General features: G+C 36.0%; 2 protein-coding genes across 3 annotated transcripts; both read right to left on the reverse strand.

The window, feature by feature from the left end:
- Positions 1-3,771: 3,771 nt before the first annotated feature.
- Positions 3,772-7,848, reverse strand: LOC120347874 (uncharacterized). 2 transcript variants are annotated; one of them, XM_078117584.1, is made up of 6 exons: positions 7,717-7,848; positions 7,260-7,343; positions 6,529-6,579; positions 5,973-6,020; positions 5,148-5,210; positions 3,772-4,382 (listed from the first exon to the last, which is right to left on the reverse strand). In XM_078117584.1, exons 1-6 carry the CDS (start codon positions 7,799-7,801, stop codon positions 3,949-3,951), a joined length of 765 nt encoding a protein of 254 aa, XP_077973710.1. In that variant the 5' UTR covers positions 7,802-7,848; the 3' UTR covers positions 3,772-3,948. The 2 variants fall into 2 exon arrangements, with proteins under 2 accessions (XP_077973710.1, XP_077973711.1); XM_078117585.1 differs by lacking the exon at positions 5,148-5,210.
- A 6,407-nt stretch (positions 7,849-14,255) lies between these two features.
- Positions 14,256-17,848, reverse strand: LOC144429509 (uncharacterized). The gene is made up of 6 exons (XM_078117572.1): positions 17,723-17,848; positions 17,289-17,369; positions 16,569-16,616; positions 16,244-16,291; positions 14,835-14,897; positions 14,256-14,584 (listed from the first exon to the last, which is right to left on the reverse strand). Exons 1-6 carry the CDS (start codon positions 17,802-17,804, stop codon positions 14,394-14,396), a joined length of 513 nt encoding a protein of 170 aa, XP_077973698.1. The 5' UTR covers positions 17,805-17,848; the 3' UTR covers positions 14,256-14,393.
- Between the last annotated feature and the right edge of the window lie 3,271 nt (positions 17,849-21,119).

Raw genomic sequence — 21,119 nt, forward strand, 5'->3', positions numbered from 1 at the left:
GAGCGCTGGCTACTGTTATAATGGGAGTACCTTCCCCTGAACTCGTCGACTAAAATCATTGATGCGTGACAAGTTCAATCAAGCAATTCATTGTCATTTATATACATTCCATACAATTATTAATATTATTTAACAGTCAGTCCCATATGGTCGCCGTAAAACCGAAGTATCGTATATCATTTTTTCAAAGTGGACTATTTTGATTTTCCGTCAATATAGACTAATGGCCATCTTTTGGTATGGGTTTCAAGGATGTACTGGTTTTAGATTTTTCAGATAGGATCTATGTCCATTTCAGGCTTGACTGTTAGAACCAAACAATCAGAATTCCGATTCTCTCAGAACCTCAAACTGATGCAAAATCTAACTTGGCTCTGTTACAGCGATATAGGCTCCTTTCTATTGGTTGTTATTCTCGTAGGCGTACCGCCTTATCGCATAACTAATTGCTTTATTTGAGTTAGCAAAAGACACTGACCGACCATTTTGGTGATTCATATTCACTTATGCCTATCATAAACAATATCCCGCTAAAAATAGCTTGATTCTACAAATCGATGTTTATTTATACTCTGCTAAATGATGATGATTCAGACTGACACGGTAGAATAACTTTCAAAGTAGTTTAATTTTGGATAACACTTATTTATTTAGACGGAAGGTTACAGTAATAAATGTGTATCAGTGTGCAGAAACACTGTTGAATCAAATAGAACATTCATTCTTATTTCTGATGCTGCATCCTCGCCTTATACGTATACGGATCCACTCACATCAAGGCACAGAGCAAGAAAAGGTAATTAGTCGCAACCAACCTTAGCTGATAGTTTATTTTGAGAATATTTTCCGTTGTATCAACCACTCAGGATTGTATTTCAACTTTGTTCTGTTGTTTTATTTGGATGTTTTGGACCGTTGTAACCGCAATAAACCCAATATTATGTTACAAATTAAATACTGGTGTTACCAGAATCAAATAAAATACAAATTAATGTTATTAACTATAGATTTTTAATACTGTCTAACTTCACCTTTATCGACTGAAGTTAAACTCTGAACTGATATTCTCAAGAGTCAAGTTATTTTTACCGCTCGTTTTGGGGACAATTTGTAACCGTGATGATATTATTTTGCAAATAAATATTTATATATATATATATATATACATGTTATTGAATACATAACCTGAAGTCTGCCCACTGCCAACAACTCTAGATTGAAGTTAAACATTTCACTAGTATCCGCAGAATTAGGTTACGTTTACTGTTCTTTTATTAGAACTTTGTAACCGTTATAAAATCGATATTATTTTGCAAATGAACTAAATATACATGTTATAAAATACAGATTTTAAAATTTGTGCACCGCAAGTTATATTTACATAATAAACGCAATATTATTTTACAATTGAAATACAGGTATATGTTAAAAAATACAGGTTTTGAAGCCTGTTTACTGCTTTATACTGGTATTTGCCAACGTTATGTTTGCTATTCTTTTATTAAGACGATTTGTACGTTTGTAACCTTTATAAATTGCTACTCCCGTAGTGTGTGTACCAGGTTGGGGTTGGGCCATAATTTTATTCCGATTTTCTTTATTTTAGTTCTATTACGCGTTCGAGGACTGTCTGTTTTGGCCAAGTGAATATACCCCCTGCCAATGAGTTTCAGTCCCTTCATATATACAAATTGATGTAAAGTGGGCGAACAAAATTAGTTACCTCCATATTGGTACACACAATTCTTGAGTGCCGATAAATTTAAATATTATTTCACAATGAAACACAAATGAATGCTATGAAATACAACTTTTGACAAGAATATTCTGGTATTGTTTATTCACTTCCTTTCAAATACAAATGAACGCTATAAAATACAGGTTTTGACAAGAATATTCTGGTATCATTTGTTCAGTTTATTTCATTCACTTTATTGGTTCTGCATATAGTATATACCGCCCAACTCCCGGGGAAAAAATATTATTTCAAACCGAATATTTCATTATTCCACATACATTCCTAATGATATTTTTGAATAAATGTCAAAACTGTTTTTTTTTTCAATTAGAGAAATCTGCATATCATTGTAAGTTCGCGAAAATCGTAGAAATTGTATCTGAGAAAACAGTGAAATAAATTAAAAATTGACGCTAACAAGTATGTCTAATGAAGTTTCACCATCGAAACGAAACACCAATCCTGACTCTGGGTGACACCCATACTAGGGTGACAGGAGAACCCATGTAAAGAATTTCATCCGTTTGGACGTGAAAGCTGGACAAACAGACAGACTGACAAGCCAGTAGGCGGTGCGGATCTCCCTCCACCATTTCTTTGAGGTTGCGTCATTTCAGGTTCACTAACACAAGGTTTCCCAATCCGGGGTTCTGCAACAATATGGGAAGAGTCTAAAACACATACAAACAAATCATAATCTCATCAAGTTACCGTTACCCTGGCTTTATTCGACATTAGTATGTATTAGTTCAGACCTTCATGAGTTTTATTTTGTTAAAGGAAACTTTCTTCTTCTTCGTTGGATAGGCACAGATATAGAGACGACATAAGACGGGGGTCCGTCAAAAATATGATTCATAAACAGGGCTCAGCGGCCCAAAAATTTTGGGATACCCTGCTAACGATAATGGGATGATGCCATGAAACTCCCATTTCATTTTGAGCGCTGTGCGTCTAATCGATATCCATGTGCTAAAGTTATGCTCCGAGTAATAATCGAAAGAAGTTTACTAAAATTCCTAGGGCTCCAGTTTGTAAACTATCGAGATAGTTCATAAAGACGGCTTTTGTTCGAAAGAGTATTTTCTTCCACAGAGGGTAGCATTCTCGGAACTTGCATTGGTTGATGAAGAAATGGCAAAGATTTGTGTGAAAAGGAAATATTTTCAACGATCGGTGCGTTTTTCACTGCTGCCACTGAAACAAAACTTAACCCGGACTTTCTATGAAGCACACTTTACTAGGGTTTAGACCAGGGGTCGGCAACCTACAGCCCGCGGGCCGGACGCTTCACTGAATTATAGTAACAAATTATAGCTGTTTTGTCGAAAATATTCTTTACGCAAAAGAATTTACGAATTATGATTAAATTATATTATAACGTAACAAGTATATAGTTCACAATTACTCGTTTAATGAGCTTATAATTTAGACAAATGGCAACAAAACGCAGAAAAATTGATGCTAAGTGCAAATGGTTTAAGGACGCAAAAAATATTCAAATGGTCAGTCTTTGCGCGCTGCTTAAAATTTAACTTCTGATCTGTGTGATAAAATGTGATTTATCGGTCATCCATTCGATTTTTAACTTTCTAAATATATGTGCGGCCCGCCGATGTCTTGCAGCCCTTAATTTTGGCCCGCGAGCGACAAAAGGTTGCCGACCCCTGGTTTAGACGCTACATCTAAACAGACAGACATACAAAACGATTGAGGATGAGGATCTCCTAGATCGGAGACCCATTCTATTAAATATAGATCAAAGCAAGGCTGCATTCATCTATCTGCGATGAATTAAGTTTGCTATGAATACCATTGTACATACGCTCTAAACAATTTGGCAAAATAAGTCTTTGGGCTTTTCTCATTACATTCAACCATATTTACCAGTCGCTGGTCACCATAACATTTTCCCGTAAAAAGCTTGTCTTTTTCAAACAGAATTATTGCCTCACTATCTTCAATTATCTCCTTCATTTTATTATAATGAAAAAGTAATACACAAATTTATTGAGGACACAAAAGTTAGTTGGCCATATAATGGCGGATATTTTGACACGGAAAAATTCCATTTTGAATATTCTGGAAATACACTACAATACTACTAAAAAGAAAACTATGACACATTAGTTCAAAGGGAAATGTGAATTGTTACTAATAAAACAACAATAATTGCTAATCCTGAACGTGATTCCGTGTCCAAGTGTAAATTAAAAAGCATTACACCGATCAAGATTGGATCTACGGGGCGCGGCAGATCGTACAGATATAACTGATGGAAGGCTGTCAGACGGACGTTGGGTTTCTGGAGGTTGGTCGTCATCAACCGGATCAGCATTAGAACCCCTTGGCAATGCAGGGTGGATCCCAGGAATGGAAGCTCCTGCTTGCGATCCCTGTATACCTAAACCGAATGATTCGCTGGAAAGACGATTTTCAACTGGTGGTGGTCCAATTGCCAATGGCCTTGGTAACATTATGGCCAACTCATTGCTGCCCGAAGCTCCAGCGATTTCTAGATCACCACATTCCGCAGGGCCAATTTGTAGTAACTCATTACCAGGTGGTTGCAACGGAAGCCCATCAACAGCTAATGGCCCAGGAGGTGGTGGGGCTATAGCTGGTTGCCTTGGAGGTACAGCATCTGGAACAACAACAGGGAAAAAGATTATTGGTACCGCGGTTGGTGAATTCGAAACCTATAGGTGAGATTATCTGCAAAAGAACGGCATGGTGCTTATTGACGTATCTGGGTTGGTTCCGCAATTTCTGGTTAGCGCGGTATATTTTGCCATATACGACTCTGACTGTAACTTGACTAGAAGCGATAGTGCACACCGTTATTATATAGTAGTGGAGAGAGAAAGGCTTAAAATGCAATCATATGTTCTGTATTAAAACCTACTTTTACAACATTTCAACAGCAATACAAGTATTACGAATAGGGCTGGGCATTTTCAAATACCTGATGATTTCAGAATCGGATCGAATATTTTTTTCGAATCGAATCGAATCTCGGATACTTGGGAGATATATAATTGTATGTAACTTTTTTCTTGTATTTGGTCCTCCAGAAACATAAATTACTAGAAACGTAAAATACATCACTCAGACAGATTGCTTAGCGTTCACACACAATAAAAAACACGTTTTCATTAATAACTCAATACAGAAAAGACTCTTATGTTAGAATTACCTTGAAAAAATATGGCTTCAATAAAAAAAATTGAGAAATTTATCTCGATAATTGGCGGAAAGGAAAAAAACAAGATGGCGGCGATTCAAAATTTCGTTCTGAACCGATTCGAATAATTTACTATTCGATTCGATTCGAAATGCCCAGCCTTAATTACGAAGCGCGGTATATAGAAAAACGCAGCTTCAATTTACAAATATGACATTGACTTACCACGCTGAATGTTAGCGACTGTTGTGGTTAACGCATTCAATTGTTGTTGTATGCTTTGTAACACTAAATGTAAAACATAATATTGTCGGTTGGGGTAACTTATACTTCAACAATGATATTTGGGTACTCCTGTAGTACCCGGACCAAGATGGATCAATGGTTAGACCATTAATTATGAAATTTTATTCTAATTTTCCTAATTTTAGTTTTATTAGGAGTTCGGGGTTTAGCGAGGTGATTCCCGTAATATTTGTACTTGAAATTATAACCTTATCCTAAACTGGTACACACACAACGTTACGGTGTTCGCCATCTTGATTTGCATAGTACAGGAGTATCGAAATTTATCAAATTATTTATCTTTTCAAAATACATGAAGACCTCGATAAAACACCGACCGATATGTTAGCCCATATTAGTAATTCAAACTGTTAATTAGTTTCAGTAACACGGCACGCTTGGTTTTGTTTGCTAGTCAGCAATTACCATACTTTTATTGTATAATACGTACCCATAGATAATACGCATGTACTTTTCAGCATAACTGTGGCTATGTCAATGTCAATGCATAATACGCACCGCACCCCCTTATTCTGAACTTGAAGTTCGGCATTGAAAGAGCGTACTATACGCGTAGAAAATAAAACACTGTACTTTGATGTGCATCCGAAATAACACTTTACAATGACGGTAATGTATTTTCATTGGTCTACAGGCATTTCAGAATACGATTTTGATTGTTGATATTGCTGCTCGATATAAATTGAGTACTTTATATCTTATACTTATAGCCACTAAAATTAACGCAACAATATTTTTTCTCACTTCTCATTATTTCACGATTATCCGGACCAGGATTTTCAACAACAGCACCTGCAATTGCAACAATATATACATATCAGTCGAAATATCCTAATTATCTTAACAACATATTAAACTTAATTATAAAATTACAAGTTCGAAATCTCAATTTGCAGCGGGTTAAACTAAGCAAATAAGTTATTTTCCCGTTCGTCATAGCCTATTCAACCAATTATACCTCTTGTAATAAAATGAGCATGGGATTTTTCTTTTAAAGCTATGCGCTTTTCTACGTACCCAAATTCATATATGGCATTTGAGTCATGTTTGGTAAGCTTCCCTTAGAAACACAAACATTGATGATTGATTAACATGATAACACTCATACACGCTTTTGAGGCAAAATTATTTCTGCGTTATAGAACAACATAGACATAGTGTGCTATTTTTTTCTGGTCGTAGAAAGAAGAGATGCCTGGTATAAAATCTAAAATCATAGATATTTGTGCGCGATTTCACTAAATACAACAGGAAAGAGTAAATATTCGGAATAGGGAAAATACAAAAGTACTATGTTTACCTGGGTAGTATGGACGAGTCTTTGCTTTGACAATGGTGCTCTCTTCTTGAACTGTAAAAATAGTTTATGTTTAAAGTTGAAAAAAGAATGGCAAACACCAATATTATTTTTTTGAAAATAGGTATAAGATCTCGGTCTGTGGAACACAGCCAAACCTTAAATATATTTCTAATCCAAACTCACCTCCGTAATACTTGTGCCTGGGTGTTGATTGAAGGGAAAGTGTTTTGTTTCACAGAATTAATGACTTGGAATTAGGTGTCGTAGGAATCACTGACACAAAAATCGATAAAAAAGAACTCAGATCATAACAACTTTGGCGTCTGCAAGGTATAATAATATCGATTCCAACTTTAATAATTAAACAATTTCCGGATTCTGATTAGACAAATCAAATCGACTACCACCCCACCAGACCACGGGTTGTCAAACAACTAGAGTCCGACTCCGAACAGGGCATTTATGGAAAAAACTCGACATTTTGTTTCAGCAAATAAATTGACTCCAACTCCGGTTATTTAAACAAATCGACTGCAACTCCCGAATCGCAGTTTAATAAAATAAAACTTGAGACTCTGGTTGACAACTGAAGCGACTCTAAATTGAGACTCCCATTTAACAAAAACTATCAACTTCTATTTAAGTTCGGTTTGAAAATTAAATCGATCCAAATCCACGGTTAAAATAAGACGAGCACTGTCCAACTTGAGTTTAAAGAGAATCATAGCTACCTGTTACCGTTTCAGTTTGTTGAACTCTTTCATCTTCAGTTTTTAGTTTTATGTCGGATGTTGGATTACCAAGATCTTTATCATCTTTAATAAACAAAATTTCGAAATATTTATATTTCCTCAAACCTCCAATGTACTAACTCTGTTTGTATATGAGTCAACTACCCTGGGACCGCACGCCCATCTCCTCGCGTATGGTTTACTATTGTTTTCAAGCAGCGCGTATTTGTACATATGACTTATTAATAGCATTGCTTGTCAGCTTCCGAGTTGTGTTAGAAGAAAAGACATGATGTAGTTCATAAAAATACTATAAAATTATATTTAATAGTATTTCATTTACATACAATTGTTGTTGTTATTTTAATGCAACTACAAATTTTTTATTTATGCAAAACATAATGATTTAACATGATGTGCGATTTTGCTATGTAGTTTCAAATATAAATGCATGTACTTTTGTTGTCTTCAGTTGTTTGGTCTTCAGTCTCCACATCAACCTCCTTACTCTTTTCGCTGTTTTCCGGATTCTCTTGTTCCATGTTAGAGCGTTAAATGCAATTAAATATAAAGAAAAATCTACTTTGCTGTAGAAGAAATGCGGTCGATTTATTAGTTGGGGTATGTACTATGCTAATATGTGTTTGTGTGTGTGTGTGTAGTATGAAAATATATGGCGCTCTTACCAATTTAAGTCTGCTTTAACAATTCGACTATTTTTTAATTTACTTATATAGTACTCTAGTGATTGACTACTATGCGAACATGAATAAGCAAAGTCAAGCATCCGACTAATATTTATATTCGACATTTAATATAATATCTTAATAAACTACCATAAACATATACACAATTAAATCCTACATACATGACGTTCCTAATGAAGCAAAAACTTTTGAATGCAAGAAAAGCATTTTCTGTATCATGCGTAGCAATTTTTCGTATCTTTTTAGACCCCCACGATTTTTGAAAATCAAGGTTTTCTGAAACCGCTGGCTAATACTGTCTAATCTGACAACTGCAAATCTGGCTACGCCCCTGTTCAGTACATTTGCACTGTCTTTTTGACGTGATTGTGTCGTACGATCACTATCAAAAGTGACGGTAATATTTATGGTTTACACAGTTCATTTTTATTACAAAACAAAGAGAATGGCGAGAAAGCGGAACGTTGATAAGTTTCCTATATTTCTGGAAATGATTAACATTCGTTTATTACTTCATTGTCCATATTTGCATTGACTCGGCCTAAGCTAAATGGGTAAGTAAACTGTCCTATATTGAATTAAAAACCTCGCGACGACGGGCTGAATATTTGTACAATACTTATGAGCTTTGTTTGCCAGCTTTTCACTTTGGGGGTTTTTCAAAAGCGCTATTATGGATTAGAGTATCTGTAGGTTTTCAAATGTTATGTATTTGACTGATCGTATGTGCCGGCACATACGCCACTTTCTGGATATTCAACTACAATCTTATTCAAGTCAGGAATATAAGTGTGGGAGCACACCTCAAAATTAGAGCGGTGTTTGAAATTTGCGGGGCTCACTCTGCTTCATTAACACCACTGGAAGTGCTGGTGGATTATATGTTCACTGGCTTTTCTCACTCAAAATGTTTCGCTCGCAAACGTCTATGTTGTGATTTCACAACCCCCCCTGTGCGCTTTGCAAATGTGACGCTGCTGAGGATACCGGTGTTGTTGTCTCTATTTATCTAATGATAATCACGTCACAATTAGATGAATACGACGTCACAACCACATCATAGAGCTTGCCAAAATATACCTACCATCGCTCGCAATTGCATCTACTTCGACGATGAAGAACTTACTAACGACAGCGATCTCTTTCATATCCGGATCGTTGCAATAGCTTGCTAGATTTCGGGTAATCGTAATTATAGCTCGTGTGGCCGAAGGATTTTTGCATATGTCATTTCTAACTACCAGAATGACTGTGCCATCTACGTCACAGTGACGTATTTGTAAATGGTCAAATTATACAGACTACGACAGGAATGTATTTAAGTATGTGTTCTTAATGTTACTTATCGATTTTATTACTTATCGATTTTAATCGGTAAGTATGTTGATAGGTATTTGTCTGTTTGATGCACGCGATATCTCACGAAAGCGAGATTGAATCTGCTCCAGATTTTGCATGTGCATTCATCATATGTCGGACCAGAAGCCTATTGATTTTGGATGAATTATGTCGTATAATTAGCGAGTTATTAATTAATTAGTGATGGGACACAAGGTGTCACTATGGAGTAAGAACGCTGTTTTGGGGAATCCCCTAACTTTCGATCGATAAGTCTTCGGTCTCTGACCGATATTCTCGTTTTTTGTTTGGTATGGTACAGAAGTATGCGGTGTCAGAGCCGTGATTTCGACTAGACTGAAATATATTTCACAACTCTTGGTTCCAAGCACCTTTAACTAGCAAAACGATCCATACATTCCGTGTCCAATAAGCGACCGGGTGTAATTAGGAGAGATGGGTTTGGTAAGATACCACACCTAAATCTAATAGTTATAAATACCTTTGTGACTTTCTCCCGACAATGCGAGTAGGATAGCAACACTTCATTAATTGTTTCATGTTTTCGCTTGGAAATTCACAAAAAATATTCACATACAGCGATTAGTGTAGAATGTCCTTTGTTTCATATAGCACTCTGCATTTTGACTCTGAAATCAATGCTCTTTAAACAATTGGGCAAAAATTGAATTTTCAATCCATTTATGGAGATGGGTGTACAATAAATTGGTGATTTGATTCTAGACGTTGACGATATCGCCCCGCACGGGGGCGAAAGAGATACAATAGGGTAGCGGTACCCAAAGTGAATAATAATGCTACATAAGTAATACATAATATGGCAAAAGGCAAAGATCTAGCCTTTTAAAGTCGGTTTTCATTTGTGTTGCGTAAGTTCGAAATATCGAATACAGTGAATTGAGCAGCATATGTAACCAATTTTTATTATACAGCGTGGTCCCCAAAAACGAGACCATCAATTTCTCGATTACTTTTACGAAGATGAAGTGAATTATTCAACTTTGTCTAAACTTGCACTCCTGTTTGCGTATGTTTGTACCCAAAAGTGTCGAAAAATCTAGGACGTTTTGCACAAAAATTTGGTTGTTTCTATAATATGTTCAAAATGCCCTACTCGGCAATTGCATTCTTTTTGCAACATTATCAATCACTCTTCTTTAAGTATTTTTCCCTTTTATTTCTGCGATCGCAGCCATGAGTTCATCAATCGTTTAAGGATTGTTCTGATACAAATTGTTCTTTGAACTCCCTACATATCAAAATCTGAGCGGTTTCAGTCCGATAATTAAGGCGCCTACTGGATGTCACTGCTAACGTCTCTCTCAGGAAAGCAAGTGTCTGATTTGATGTATGGGGGGTCGCCTCGTCATGCTTGAACCACTGCTGGTCACCTCTATCAATCCCTCTAGGAATGTCCTGATTTTTCTCAGCACGAACACGTAATGTTCTGTATTCACCGTTTGGACTCTTCCCATGTCCTGATAGCAAAGGGTGCGCTTCAGCAGAAAACTAAGTGGGTGGTTGGAAATTTTGCAAAACTAATGAGTATAATCATTCGCAAACAGAAGTTCAAGCACAAATAAGATTGAATAATTTTTTTTGGAATAGTAAAGAAATTTTTGGTTTCCTCTTTCTCGATAACTCTGAATGTCCAGAAGCGAAAATGCACCACTATCATTGGGTTTATACTTCCAAACTCATGTTCAGTATTCCATCTTTTTGGGAACAGAATCAAATTAAAATATCCTCACGAGTGAGATCGGGTTAAAGGTTTTAATTTTGCTCTTGTCAGCTCATTCTTGGTAGAGTGAGTATTTAGTGCAGTGACCGCACTTTTACATATCAAGAGAGATTCCCTCGACAGTGTCAGAAAAGGAGACTCAGAACTGTTTTTGACTGAAATAAAGCCAGATATTATCAAGATGGTGGCATTTCACTAGACTCAACCTTCACATTATACTAATGATAAATGGAGAATAAAGTTGCTTTGACTTTTTATTAAAAAGGGCGTTTGCTAGTTAAAAAGTCGTCCAAAGGGGCGCTAGCAGAAAAAAGTTTGGGAAAAACTGCAATAGGGCGTTTTTTTCGACAAAGTGTAATCATGAATTATATTTTAAACGACTCTTGTTGGATTCTTCTTTATTATGAAACACCTCAGGCCTTCAAGTGAAAATTTGAAGGGTACTGATAAAAGAGTTGCAAACAAACGCTCTGTAGTACAAAGATCGGCTACTGTTTTATTGAAAGTACCTTCACCTGAACTAGACAATGTCGACCAAATCATTGATGCGTGACAAGTTCAATCAAGTGATTCATTGTCACTTATATACTCTCAATACAATAACTTACCATTATATAACAGCCCCATATGGTCCCAATAAAACCGAGGTAGCTTATATCACATTTTTTCAGAGTAGACTATTTTGATCTTCCGTTATTATAGACCGGGTTCGATCGTTTAGTCCGGGTATCAAAGCTGTACCGGGCTCAAATTTAATTTCAGATAGTATCTTATGTCCGATTTCAGTTTTAGAACTAAGTTATTACAGGAATGCGATTTTCGCGAAACCTCAAAATGTTGCAAAATCTAACTTGGCTCTACTGCGGAGATATAGGCTTCCATCTACTTGTTGTCATTCTCGAGGGCGTTTCCACTTAATCGCATGATATATTCCTCTATTTAGATCAGATTGGTCCAAGGTTGTCGGCCTCGCGGGCCACATTATTATTTTTATATTGTTCGCGGGCCACAATAATGCCTAGAATGGATAAACAGTGCAATACAAAACAAACACTTTTATTGTCCAAACACATTGATCATGATTTGTCATTTATCAAGCTAAAACGTGCAAAAACCACCAAAAACTCTCTAAAACGCGCAAAAATCTTACTAATAAACTTACTAACTTGCAGACATATTAAGCAAGCATTATGGTATGGTATCCCATATCCAGTCAAAAAATTAGTTTGAATTGGTCATTTTTCTCTTCAACCTCATGTTTACAAAATAACTTACAAATAACTGCATACTGATTGATAACCGAATTTTACCAAATTTGGGATACAGGAGCATAATTATTAAATTTTTGTAATACTGTTCAGGATGGTTGCCAAAATGATCAGTGATCAAAATTCAGTGACATCAAATTATTTTTTGGTTCTTTTTATGACGAAACAACTCCAAATGCGATTTTTTGTTTACCCTCGCGCAAATGCGTCGCGGGCCACATGTGGCCCGCGGGCCCGGGTTTAAACCACCCTGATTTAGATTAACAGACTACATCGGTGTGTAACCCGTTCAGTTAGTGATTCGTAGTTGCTCATGCTTAACTTAAACATGATCTCGTTAAAAATAGATTGATTCTACAAATCGATGTTTATTTATATCCTGCTAAAATATGATGATGATTCAGACTGACACGGGTGAATACCTTTGAAAATTTACTGCTACTGAACCCTCGCATTATACGCATACGGATCAACTTACATCAAAGCACAGAACAAGAAAAGTTAGTTAGTCGCACGAACCCCCAACTGATAGTTTATTTTGACTAGGCTGGCAATTTTCTCCGTTGTATCAACCACTCAGGATTGTATTTCAACATTGTTCTGTTGTTTTATTTGGACGTTTTGTACCTTTGTAACCGCCGTAAACACAATATTATGTTAATATAAAATACTGGTGTTATCAGAATCAAGTCTACCGTACTTCTATTGGGTCAATTTTGTACTTCTATAACCGTAATAAACCCAATATTTTTCTACAAATGAATTACAAATAAATGTTCCTAACTACAGATTTTTAGTTCTGTCTATCGTCGACCCCTCTCGATTGTAGTTAAAATTTGAAATGATATCCTCAGGAATCAAGTTATGCTTTCCGGGACAATTTGTAACCGTGATGAACTCACAATACTTTTATACAAATGAAATAAATCTACATGTTATTAGAAACAGATTTTGAAGTTTGTCCACCGCAAGTTATATTTACTGTTCCCTCGTTAGGGCAATTTCCACCTGTGTGGCGTAATAAACGCAATATTATTTTACAAGTGAAAGAAAGGTACATGTTAGAAAATACAGGTTTTGAAGTCTATTTATTGCTTTATATTAGTATTTATTATATTGGTAAGTTATGTTTGCTTTTCTTTTATTTGGACGATTTGTACTTTAGTAACCTTTATAAATTGATACTCCCGTAGTGTGTGTACCAGGTTAGGGTTAGGTCATAATGTTACCCGATTTTCCTAATTTCAGTTCTATTACGTGTTCGGGGACTGTCTGTGTTAGCCAAGTGAATATCCCCCTGCCCATAGGTTTCACGCAAACATACCTCCACATTGGTACACACAATCCGGCGCGCCGATAAATTTAAATATTATTTTACAGTGAAATACAGATGGAAGTTATAAAATACAGGTTTTGACTAGAATATTCCGATATCACCCATTGGTTCTGCATATAGAAGGCATTATTTTTAAACGATTTATTTTCTATTCCAATGACGTTCTAAAATATATTCTTGCATATAAAATGTCGAATACGTATTCTGCGTAAGTCTGACCTTGGTGAGAGGAAACGTTACGGAAATACATTTGTGTTCGTGTGAAGTAAAAATATCGATTCACTTAGAAACCCAACTATGTAAGTGTTGGGTTGCTTTCTTCCGTGCTATGACTACCCATGTTTCTATTTCGGGTTGAAACTTTATCAATCCCAATTTTCCCGCAAAAGGGCTGTCTCTTTTAAACAGCATTCAATGCGTTACTATCTTCAATAACTCTTTCATTTTATTAAAATGAAAAGGTATTGTACAATTATAACAAGGATAAGAGGGTAAATCGGCGACTTGGTGGCGAAATGTTTCTGCTTTTGCGTCGATACAAATAGCCTAGGCAAGTCACGAAAAAAGTTACGAAACCAATTGCATTTTAAATATTCTTTAATACATTACAAATACTACAAAAAATAAAAGCTATAACACATTAGTTGAAAGGGAAGACTATTTGATACTTAAAATAAAACAATAATTTCTAACCCGTACTTGCATTCCGTGTCTAAGGATTAATTAAAAAAGACTACATCGATCGAAATAGGGTCCACGGTGTGCGGCAGATCGTACAGAGCTAACTGATGAATGACTGTCAGGTGGTCCTTGGGCTTCTGGAGTCTCTGTTCGTTGTAACAATGAGGCGATCTCTCCCTCTCCCGGTTGTGACTGATCGGTTGTGACAGCTGGTTGCTTCGGAGGTAAAGCATCTGAAACAATGCCAGGAAGGAATGTTATCGGTACCACTGGAGGAAATTGGCCTATTAGGGTTGACTGTAACATGACTAGAAGTAATAGTGCACCGCATGATTATATAGTATTACAGAGATGAATACTTGAAATTCAATCAGACGTTTTCAATAGTTTTACAACAATGCTATAAAGCTCACGACAGTACGGCATATAGATTACATTTGAATACGTAGATTTTTAGACTTTATGAATATTAGATTGACTTACCACGCTGAAGGTTAGCGACCGCTTTTGTTAATATCTTTAGTTGTTCTTCAATATTTTGTAATACTAAATTAAAAAAAAAAACATAATCAATTTTCTGATAAAAAAATTCATACTTCAATCAAAACATTCACCCAAAGTCAATTGGTAAACACCTTTAAAGACCTGTAAACTTACTATAATGCTAAATTAAACTTGATAGTTGCCATGGAATTGAAAAACGATTTTTTTCCTCAATGGAACCACAATCGATATGTTAGATCAGGGGTCAACAAACTACTGCCAGCAGCGTACTTTCATCTGGCCCGCAATAACACAAAGGAATGTTTCCCCGAGCATTGACTTTCTTGTTTATTTCGTAACATTGGCTGATCAGCAAGTTGCAAAATGAAGATTTTCAGAAGATTTTCAGAAGATTTTCAGTCGTGGATGTAAACAATACATCGTTCACGCGATTTTGAATGCTATTCTTAGTTTTGGGTTGTGTTTCGGAGATTAGAGTATGAATCAAATAAGTCAACCATCATTTTGCTTACTTAGAAATTGTAGTTTATTGCAGTAACCAAAAATTAGTCTAGAAATAGCTGTGATAAAATAGGCTAAAACTCTCTATCGGTACGCAACGTTTTCTGTAAAAAATGCACTCATGGCACATGCTTTTGGCGAAACTGTTGCTGTTTACGTTTCTTGTGCTAAAATTGACGTCAAATGTTCATTTTGCGCTAATAGGACTGTAATCTCTCGCGTACTGCTCCTATTTCACAAGTCACGTAAACTTTTGTACTGCTTACATGCGGATATTCATGACAGCAATGTTTTGCTAACAGCTAACCTTAGGATAGTTGTCTAGAAATCTTGTATATTTTATATTTGTTTTGCTATGATGTTCTTGATCTATATTCTGCGATATAAAATTTAATATTCAAGTCTTCAGAAATGTAGAATTTATATTGTTGAATAAATTGAATGGATTTCCCAAATTTTGTAAATTTATTGTATTGCATTGCCAAAAATATTTTTCCGGCCCGTTTTCAACACAGTTTGAGCCATACCTGGCCCGCGGTCAAAAAAGCTCGGTGACCCCCGTGTTAGATTATATTGGTAAGTTCAATAATCAAACCCACTGGTTGCTGTCATATGGCGAACTTAGTTCAGTTTGTTTGCTAGCAGTCACTTGGTTGTACACCCGAAATGGCACTTTAAAGCACTATCAGGACGTTTCAAAAGACAATCTGTCCATGTCTGACAACGCTCCTTGGATGTACATGAACCAAAGGGATACAAAATTATTTTGAGAGTGTACTAGAGCTTTGCAATTTTTGTTTTTCCCGCATATAATGCAGGATGGTAATGCGGTTGAAAGCCGATGGAAAACTAAATTATAGTTTTGTAGTCAATATTTCTTCGTATACCTTGCATTAATTGTCGATTATCCGGGTTTTCAGCAACAGCTTCGGCGCCTGCAACAATATACATGCAAGAGTCAAATATTCTGTTTATATCCTAATATAACATAGACAATTATTTTTTTATTGTCAGAGTCCAGAACGCGTCTTATAATCGGCATTCACCTACTTTGAATTGCGTTCTTAAAACAAATATCTCCAACAATTTATTGTGTGTCGTTAGGTATTTGAATGTGCGTGTGAGCGCATTTTCATCAGTAATGCATGAAGCTATCATTAATCTAATGTTTGGAAAGTGTGAAAATAAAGTTGCTAAAATACTGTTGATTACCTTTGCCGAATCCTTGTGCTTTCAATTTATCTTCAACTTGTTCAATAACTGAAAGAAAATACGAAAAAATATTCGACAAAATCAGTAAATTCGAAAACTTTGATGACCCCGCTTCCGTCGAATACAGCTTGAGCCAATTTAAGACTTCAATTTTACTAACAGATAGACTCCAAATCCGGACTCTCCGGATTCAGGCTTGACAAATTCGATTTCCGACAGCGGCGCGGCAAAAAGTCGATCCGAACTACTCAGTCTCCAGACTCCGGTTTGACGAAAAATCAACTCCAACTTTAGATCTTAGTTTAATAAAATTCGACTCCAACTTTGGATCCCGGTTTATAAAATTCGACTCCAAATTTGGATCCCGGTTTGATAAAATTCGACTGAAAAAATTTACTGCAAATCAAGACTCCGATTGACAAGGTAAATAACTACTTCAACTGCACAAATTTCGGTTTGATAAAAAAAAACTGAACTGCAGACCGGATTGACAAAAAATCAAGATTCCGGTTTAACAAAAGATATGAAAGACTCTCGTTTGACAATAAATTGAATTAGACTCTAGACTCTGGATTGACAAAAACTGACGCTATCTCTGGTTTAAAAATAAAGACCAACAGTTTCAATCCAAGTTCGATTTAAAAAAAAATCAACTTAAAACCCCTGTTAAAATATGTCACGCACAGTTCTGGTTGCGATTTTAAAGAATATCATAGCTACCTGTCACCGTTTCAGTCTGCTGAACTTCATCTTCAGTTTTTAGTTTTGTGTCAAATGTCGGATGACCAAAATCTTTTTCATCTATAAATAAACAATTTAAATATTTATATTCCTTTGTTTGTGGACGAGTCAATTATGCCGGGACCTTGCCTCACGCCCCCTCCTCGCGTATTGTTTTTAAACAATAAGTATTTGCACATACGATACATAATAATACCTTTTCTTGTCAGAAGTGACCCGAGTCGTCGTGATAGAAACGACATGAAGCGATTCATAAAAGTACTATAAAATTTCAATTACCAGCATTTCATTCATAAAAAAAATTGTTGATGTTATTTTTACGCAACTACCTATTCTTTTTATGTTTGCAAAACATAATAATTTAACATGATGTGAGATTTATGCTGTGTAGTTTCAAATAGAAATGCATTCACCTTTGTCGTCAATTGTTTGATCTTCAACTTTTATCTCGACCTTCTTACTCTTTTTGTTTTTCTCCTGGTCTACTTTTTCCATGGTAATATAGCTAAATACGATTAAATATAAAATGAAGAATCTACTTTGCTGTAGAAGCAATGTGATCAATTTAATAGTTGAAATATATACTATGCTACTATATATGTTTGTATGTGTGTAGTATGACAAAATTGGTGCTTTTGACAATTTAAGTCTTCTGCGCCAGACAATTCGAATAACTTTTAATATATTTATAGTACTTCTCTGGTTGACTACTATGTTAAAAATGAGCAAAGTCAAACTTCCGACTAATATCTAGGACGACGCAACATTCAATTAAATACCTAAGCAAGTGTTTCTTAACCTGGGTTCGATTGAACCCATGGGGTTCGATAAGGCTGTTTCAGGAGTTCGACGAAGGTCCCCTGAAAGTGTTGTAATATCACAAAACCTGCCTATTATCCGGCCAACTGATTATGTAAAATTAACCATAGTTCATCTCAGATATACAAACTTACACGTTTGAACAAAAGGAGATTAATTTTTAGTGGGTCTGTAAATAACCGTTACATTTTGGATAGATCCAGTTTACATTCCATATCTTAGGTTGTTATAACGTGAGGTTTAAAGGTAAATATTCGCCAAGTCTACGGACAAGTCAAAGATGGGAAATAAGTGTACATCAATATAAAAAACTGTGATAAAATTGTGGAAAAGAACAATTTATTGCACAGCTTTGCCCAAAATTATCAATGATATCTCTATTTATGTGAAACGATGGACAATGGCTTTTACCCGCATCCTAATGCATTGAATATTGAGAAACGAACAAACTGAGCTACCAACGTTTTTGATGCGACATATCATCTTTCGGATTTCCAAAATTGCAATTTTTGCATTATAAGTTTTTCGCCATTTCACTCACGCAACCTAACAACAATATGCATCTGCTTCGGTCAACACCATTGTGACAACAAATGGCTATTTTACTTGGGGTATTGGTATCCTAGGTCAGAGTTTTCCCACCATGGCTTACAACCCAACCATTGGTCGTCTAAAATTAATCTTGGGTCACTTGTCTTTTCAACAAAAATCTGATTCCAATTTTATTCTGCTCCAGATTTTGCATGTGCATCATATCTTGGACCAGAAGCCTATTGATTTCGGGCGAATTATGTAGTATAATTAGCGAGTTATTAATTAATTAGTGATGGGACACAAGGTCTCACTATGGAGTATAAGCGCTGTTTTGGGGAATCCCCTAACTTTCGATCGATGAGTCTTCGGTCTCTGACCGATATTCTCGTTTAATTATTACTTATCGATCTCGATCGGTAAGTATGTTGATAGGTATTTGACTGTTAGACACTTTCACATGTTACACGATATCTCACGAAAGCGAAGTTGAATCTGCTTCAAAATTTGCGTGTGCATTCATCATATCTTAGACCAGAAGCCTATTAATGAATTATGTCGTATATTGAGGGAGTTATTAATTAATCAGTAATAGGACACGCGGTGTAGCTATTGAGTCAGAGCAAAAGATACACGCTGCTGGATCGATAAGTCGGCGTCCTGCGATCGCTACCTCGCTTTATATTTGTTAGTAATTTGCTGCTCAGTAGCAATTAATTGTATATGTGGTAAGAAAAACACTGTAAAATCTTGGCAGCATCTATTTTGCTTAACTAAAGATATGACACATTTTCAAAATTTGATGAAAAGGAGGTGCAGTTCATTAACTTTATTGGAATTACAGATAAAATAATTGGCTATTGCGGCTATGAAAGCACTTTATGCCGTTTAGTATTTGAGCTTACAATTAGGTCGATAGATATTACAAAACGTATTTTCTTTTGAATGCTGTCTCAAGTTACACCACAATGATCCTTTCTATAATCTTGCGCACAGTTAGCTTCCCCTTCATATAGTTCTGATTGCGCTTTAACCGTTCAATGCGATGGGCTTCGACGGGGTCTTGAGAATAGCATATAGGTTCGGCAGGCTCGGAAAGGTTAAAAACCTCTGACCTGAACAGACTTAAACGTATACACGGTTAACTTTGATTCAAACCACGTTCATTATCACAGCACATTCGCCAGTAACCCTTGTCTACCCCGCACATGAGAGCAAAAACAGTATTTATAAAAATAAGTACAAAGGAGAATTGGCCTTAAAAAGGGAAATTGAAAAAAGTAATTGAGCGCCTACTAAAATAAGTTATACGTCTATGTCACGGTTTATCTAGCCATGCCAGTCACTCAAAAGAATAGTTGCTTGCCAAGGGGCTCGTCATGTGGCGGATATATCGTTCTAAAACAGTTTAATATTGGAATCAACGCCAGTAAATGCCAACCCACTATACAAAATAAACAAAACAAAATTGTCAACAATAAGCGACGTTTCTTTACTCAAGCTCGACAACTTACAAGTCTCTTATATGAATAATCACACTGGCTTTACAATCAAGCTTCGATCAATACAAGCACCCTATTAACATACTTCAAAATCACAAGTTATAAGTCGTAAAAAAGCGGAAATATGATTCGAGAATGCTGAACTTCCATAAGGTAAATACGTTCTCAGTACAAATATACTGCCGGCACTTTCCGGCTCACTGCTTTCACTTATTCAGCGAACCTATTGTGAACCAGAGCTGCATATATATATTTCCAGTTTGGACTTTTGCATTGTTCTCTTGAAACAAAGGTGTCATATGATCACAGTATGATGACGGGTAATGGTTTTATATAGTTCCTTTTTACTACGAACAAAGAAGATTACATCAGAAATCACCCATTTAACAAGTTTGTCTACCGTGCTTCCCCGAAAAAAAAGGGTCTTATTCAAAATTCATTTTTAAAACACACTAGGGATTTTATTTCAGGGGCTGGGGGGAATCATACATTTACCAGGCTTGCCCATGGGAATCTTATGGGAGACGTCCCATGGGGTGGAATAGGACAGCACAGTTTTTTATTTTCCATGGTACACGAACTAACGTAGTATTTTCGGGGAACTGATGGTCAAGCAATTCGTTATGAATTTCGTGTTCATATAATGAGGCATAGCTCTCTTGTTAATTATAAAAGATGGTCAGCTTTGACAATGTACAAGGAAAGCGACACATATATAATATTTCTGAATTTTTTAAAGTTTACCAAGTCAATAAATGTTAACATCATTTTTGAAATTTAGACTAGGTCTTATTTGCAGGATAGGTCTTATTTTCGGGGTAACACGGAAGTCAGATGTGCATGGATTACTATGAATAAGCCTTGTGCCAGCTACTCACTATCACTATGGTGCTTAAATACTTTAGGCCGCGTCCCCTATTTAAATTGTATGTCGCGTCCCTCCTGAAAATAACTAGCT

This window comes from Styela clava, chromosome 11 (assembly GCF_964204865.1).
Source record: "Styela clava chromosome 11, kaStyClav1.hap1.2, whole genome shotgun sequence".
Lineage (NCBI taxonomy): Eukaryota > Metazoa > Chordata > Ascidiacea > Stolidobranchia > Styelidae > Styela > Styela clava.

Bases quoted from the DNA above. Each gene is read 5' to 3' on its own strand.
- LOC120347874 (XM_078117584.1), bottom strand. From the start codon at position 7,801: ATGGAACAAGAGAATCCGGAAAACAGCGAAAAGAGTAAGGAGGTTGAT. The intron at 7,344-7,716 runs GTACATGCATTT...TGTTTATTAAAG, and splicing joins AACAACTGAAGACAACAAAA to ATGATAAAGATCTTGGTAAT. The intron at 6,580-7,259 runs GTAGCTATGATT...CTATTTTTACAG, and splicing joins ACAAACTGAAACGGTAACAG to TTCAAGAAGAGAGCACCATT.
- LOC144429509 (XM_078117572.1), bottom strand. From the start codon at position 17,804: ATGGAAAAAGTAGACCAGGAGAAAAACAAAAAGAGTAAGAAGGTCGAG. The intron at 17,370-17,722 runs GTGAATGCATTT...GTTTATTTATAG, and splicing joins TCAAACAATTGACGACAAAG to ATGAAAAAGATTTTGGTCAT. The intron at 14,585-14,834 runs GTAAGTCAATCT...GCATTGTTTCAG, and splicing joins GGTCGCTAACCTTCAGCGTG to ATGCTTTACCTCCGAAGCAA.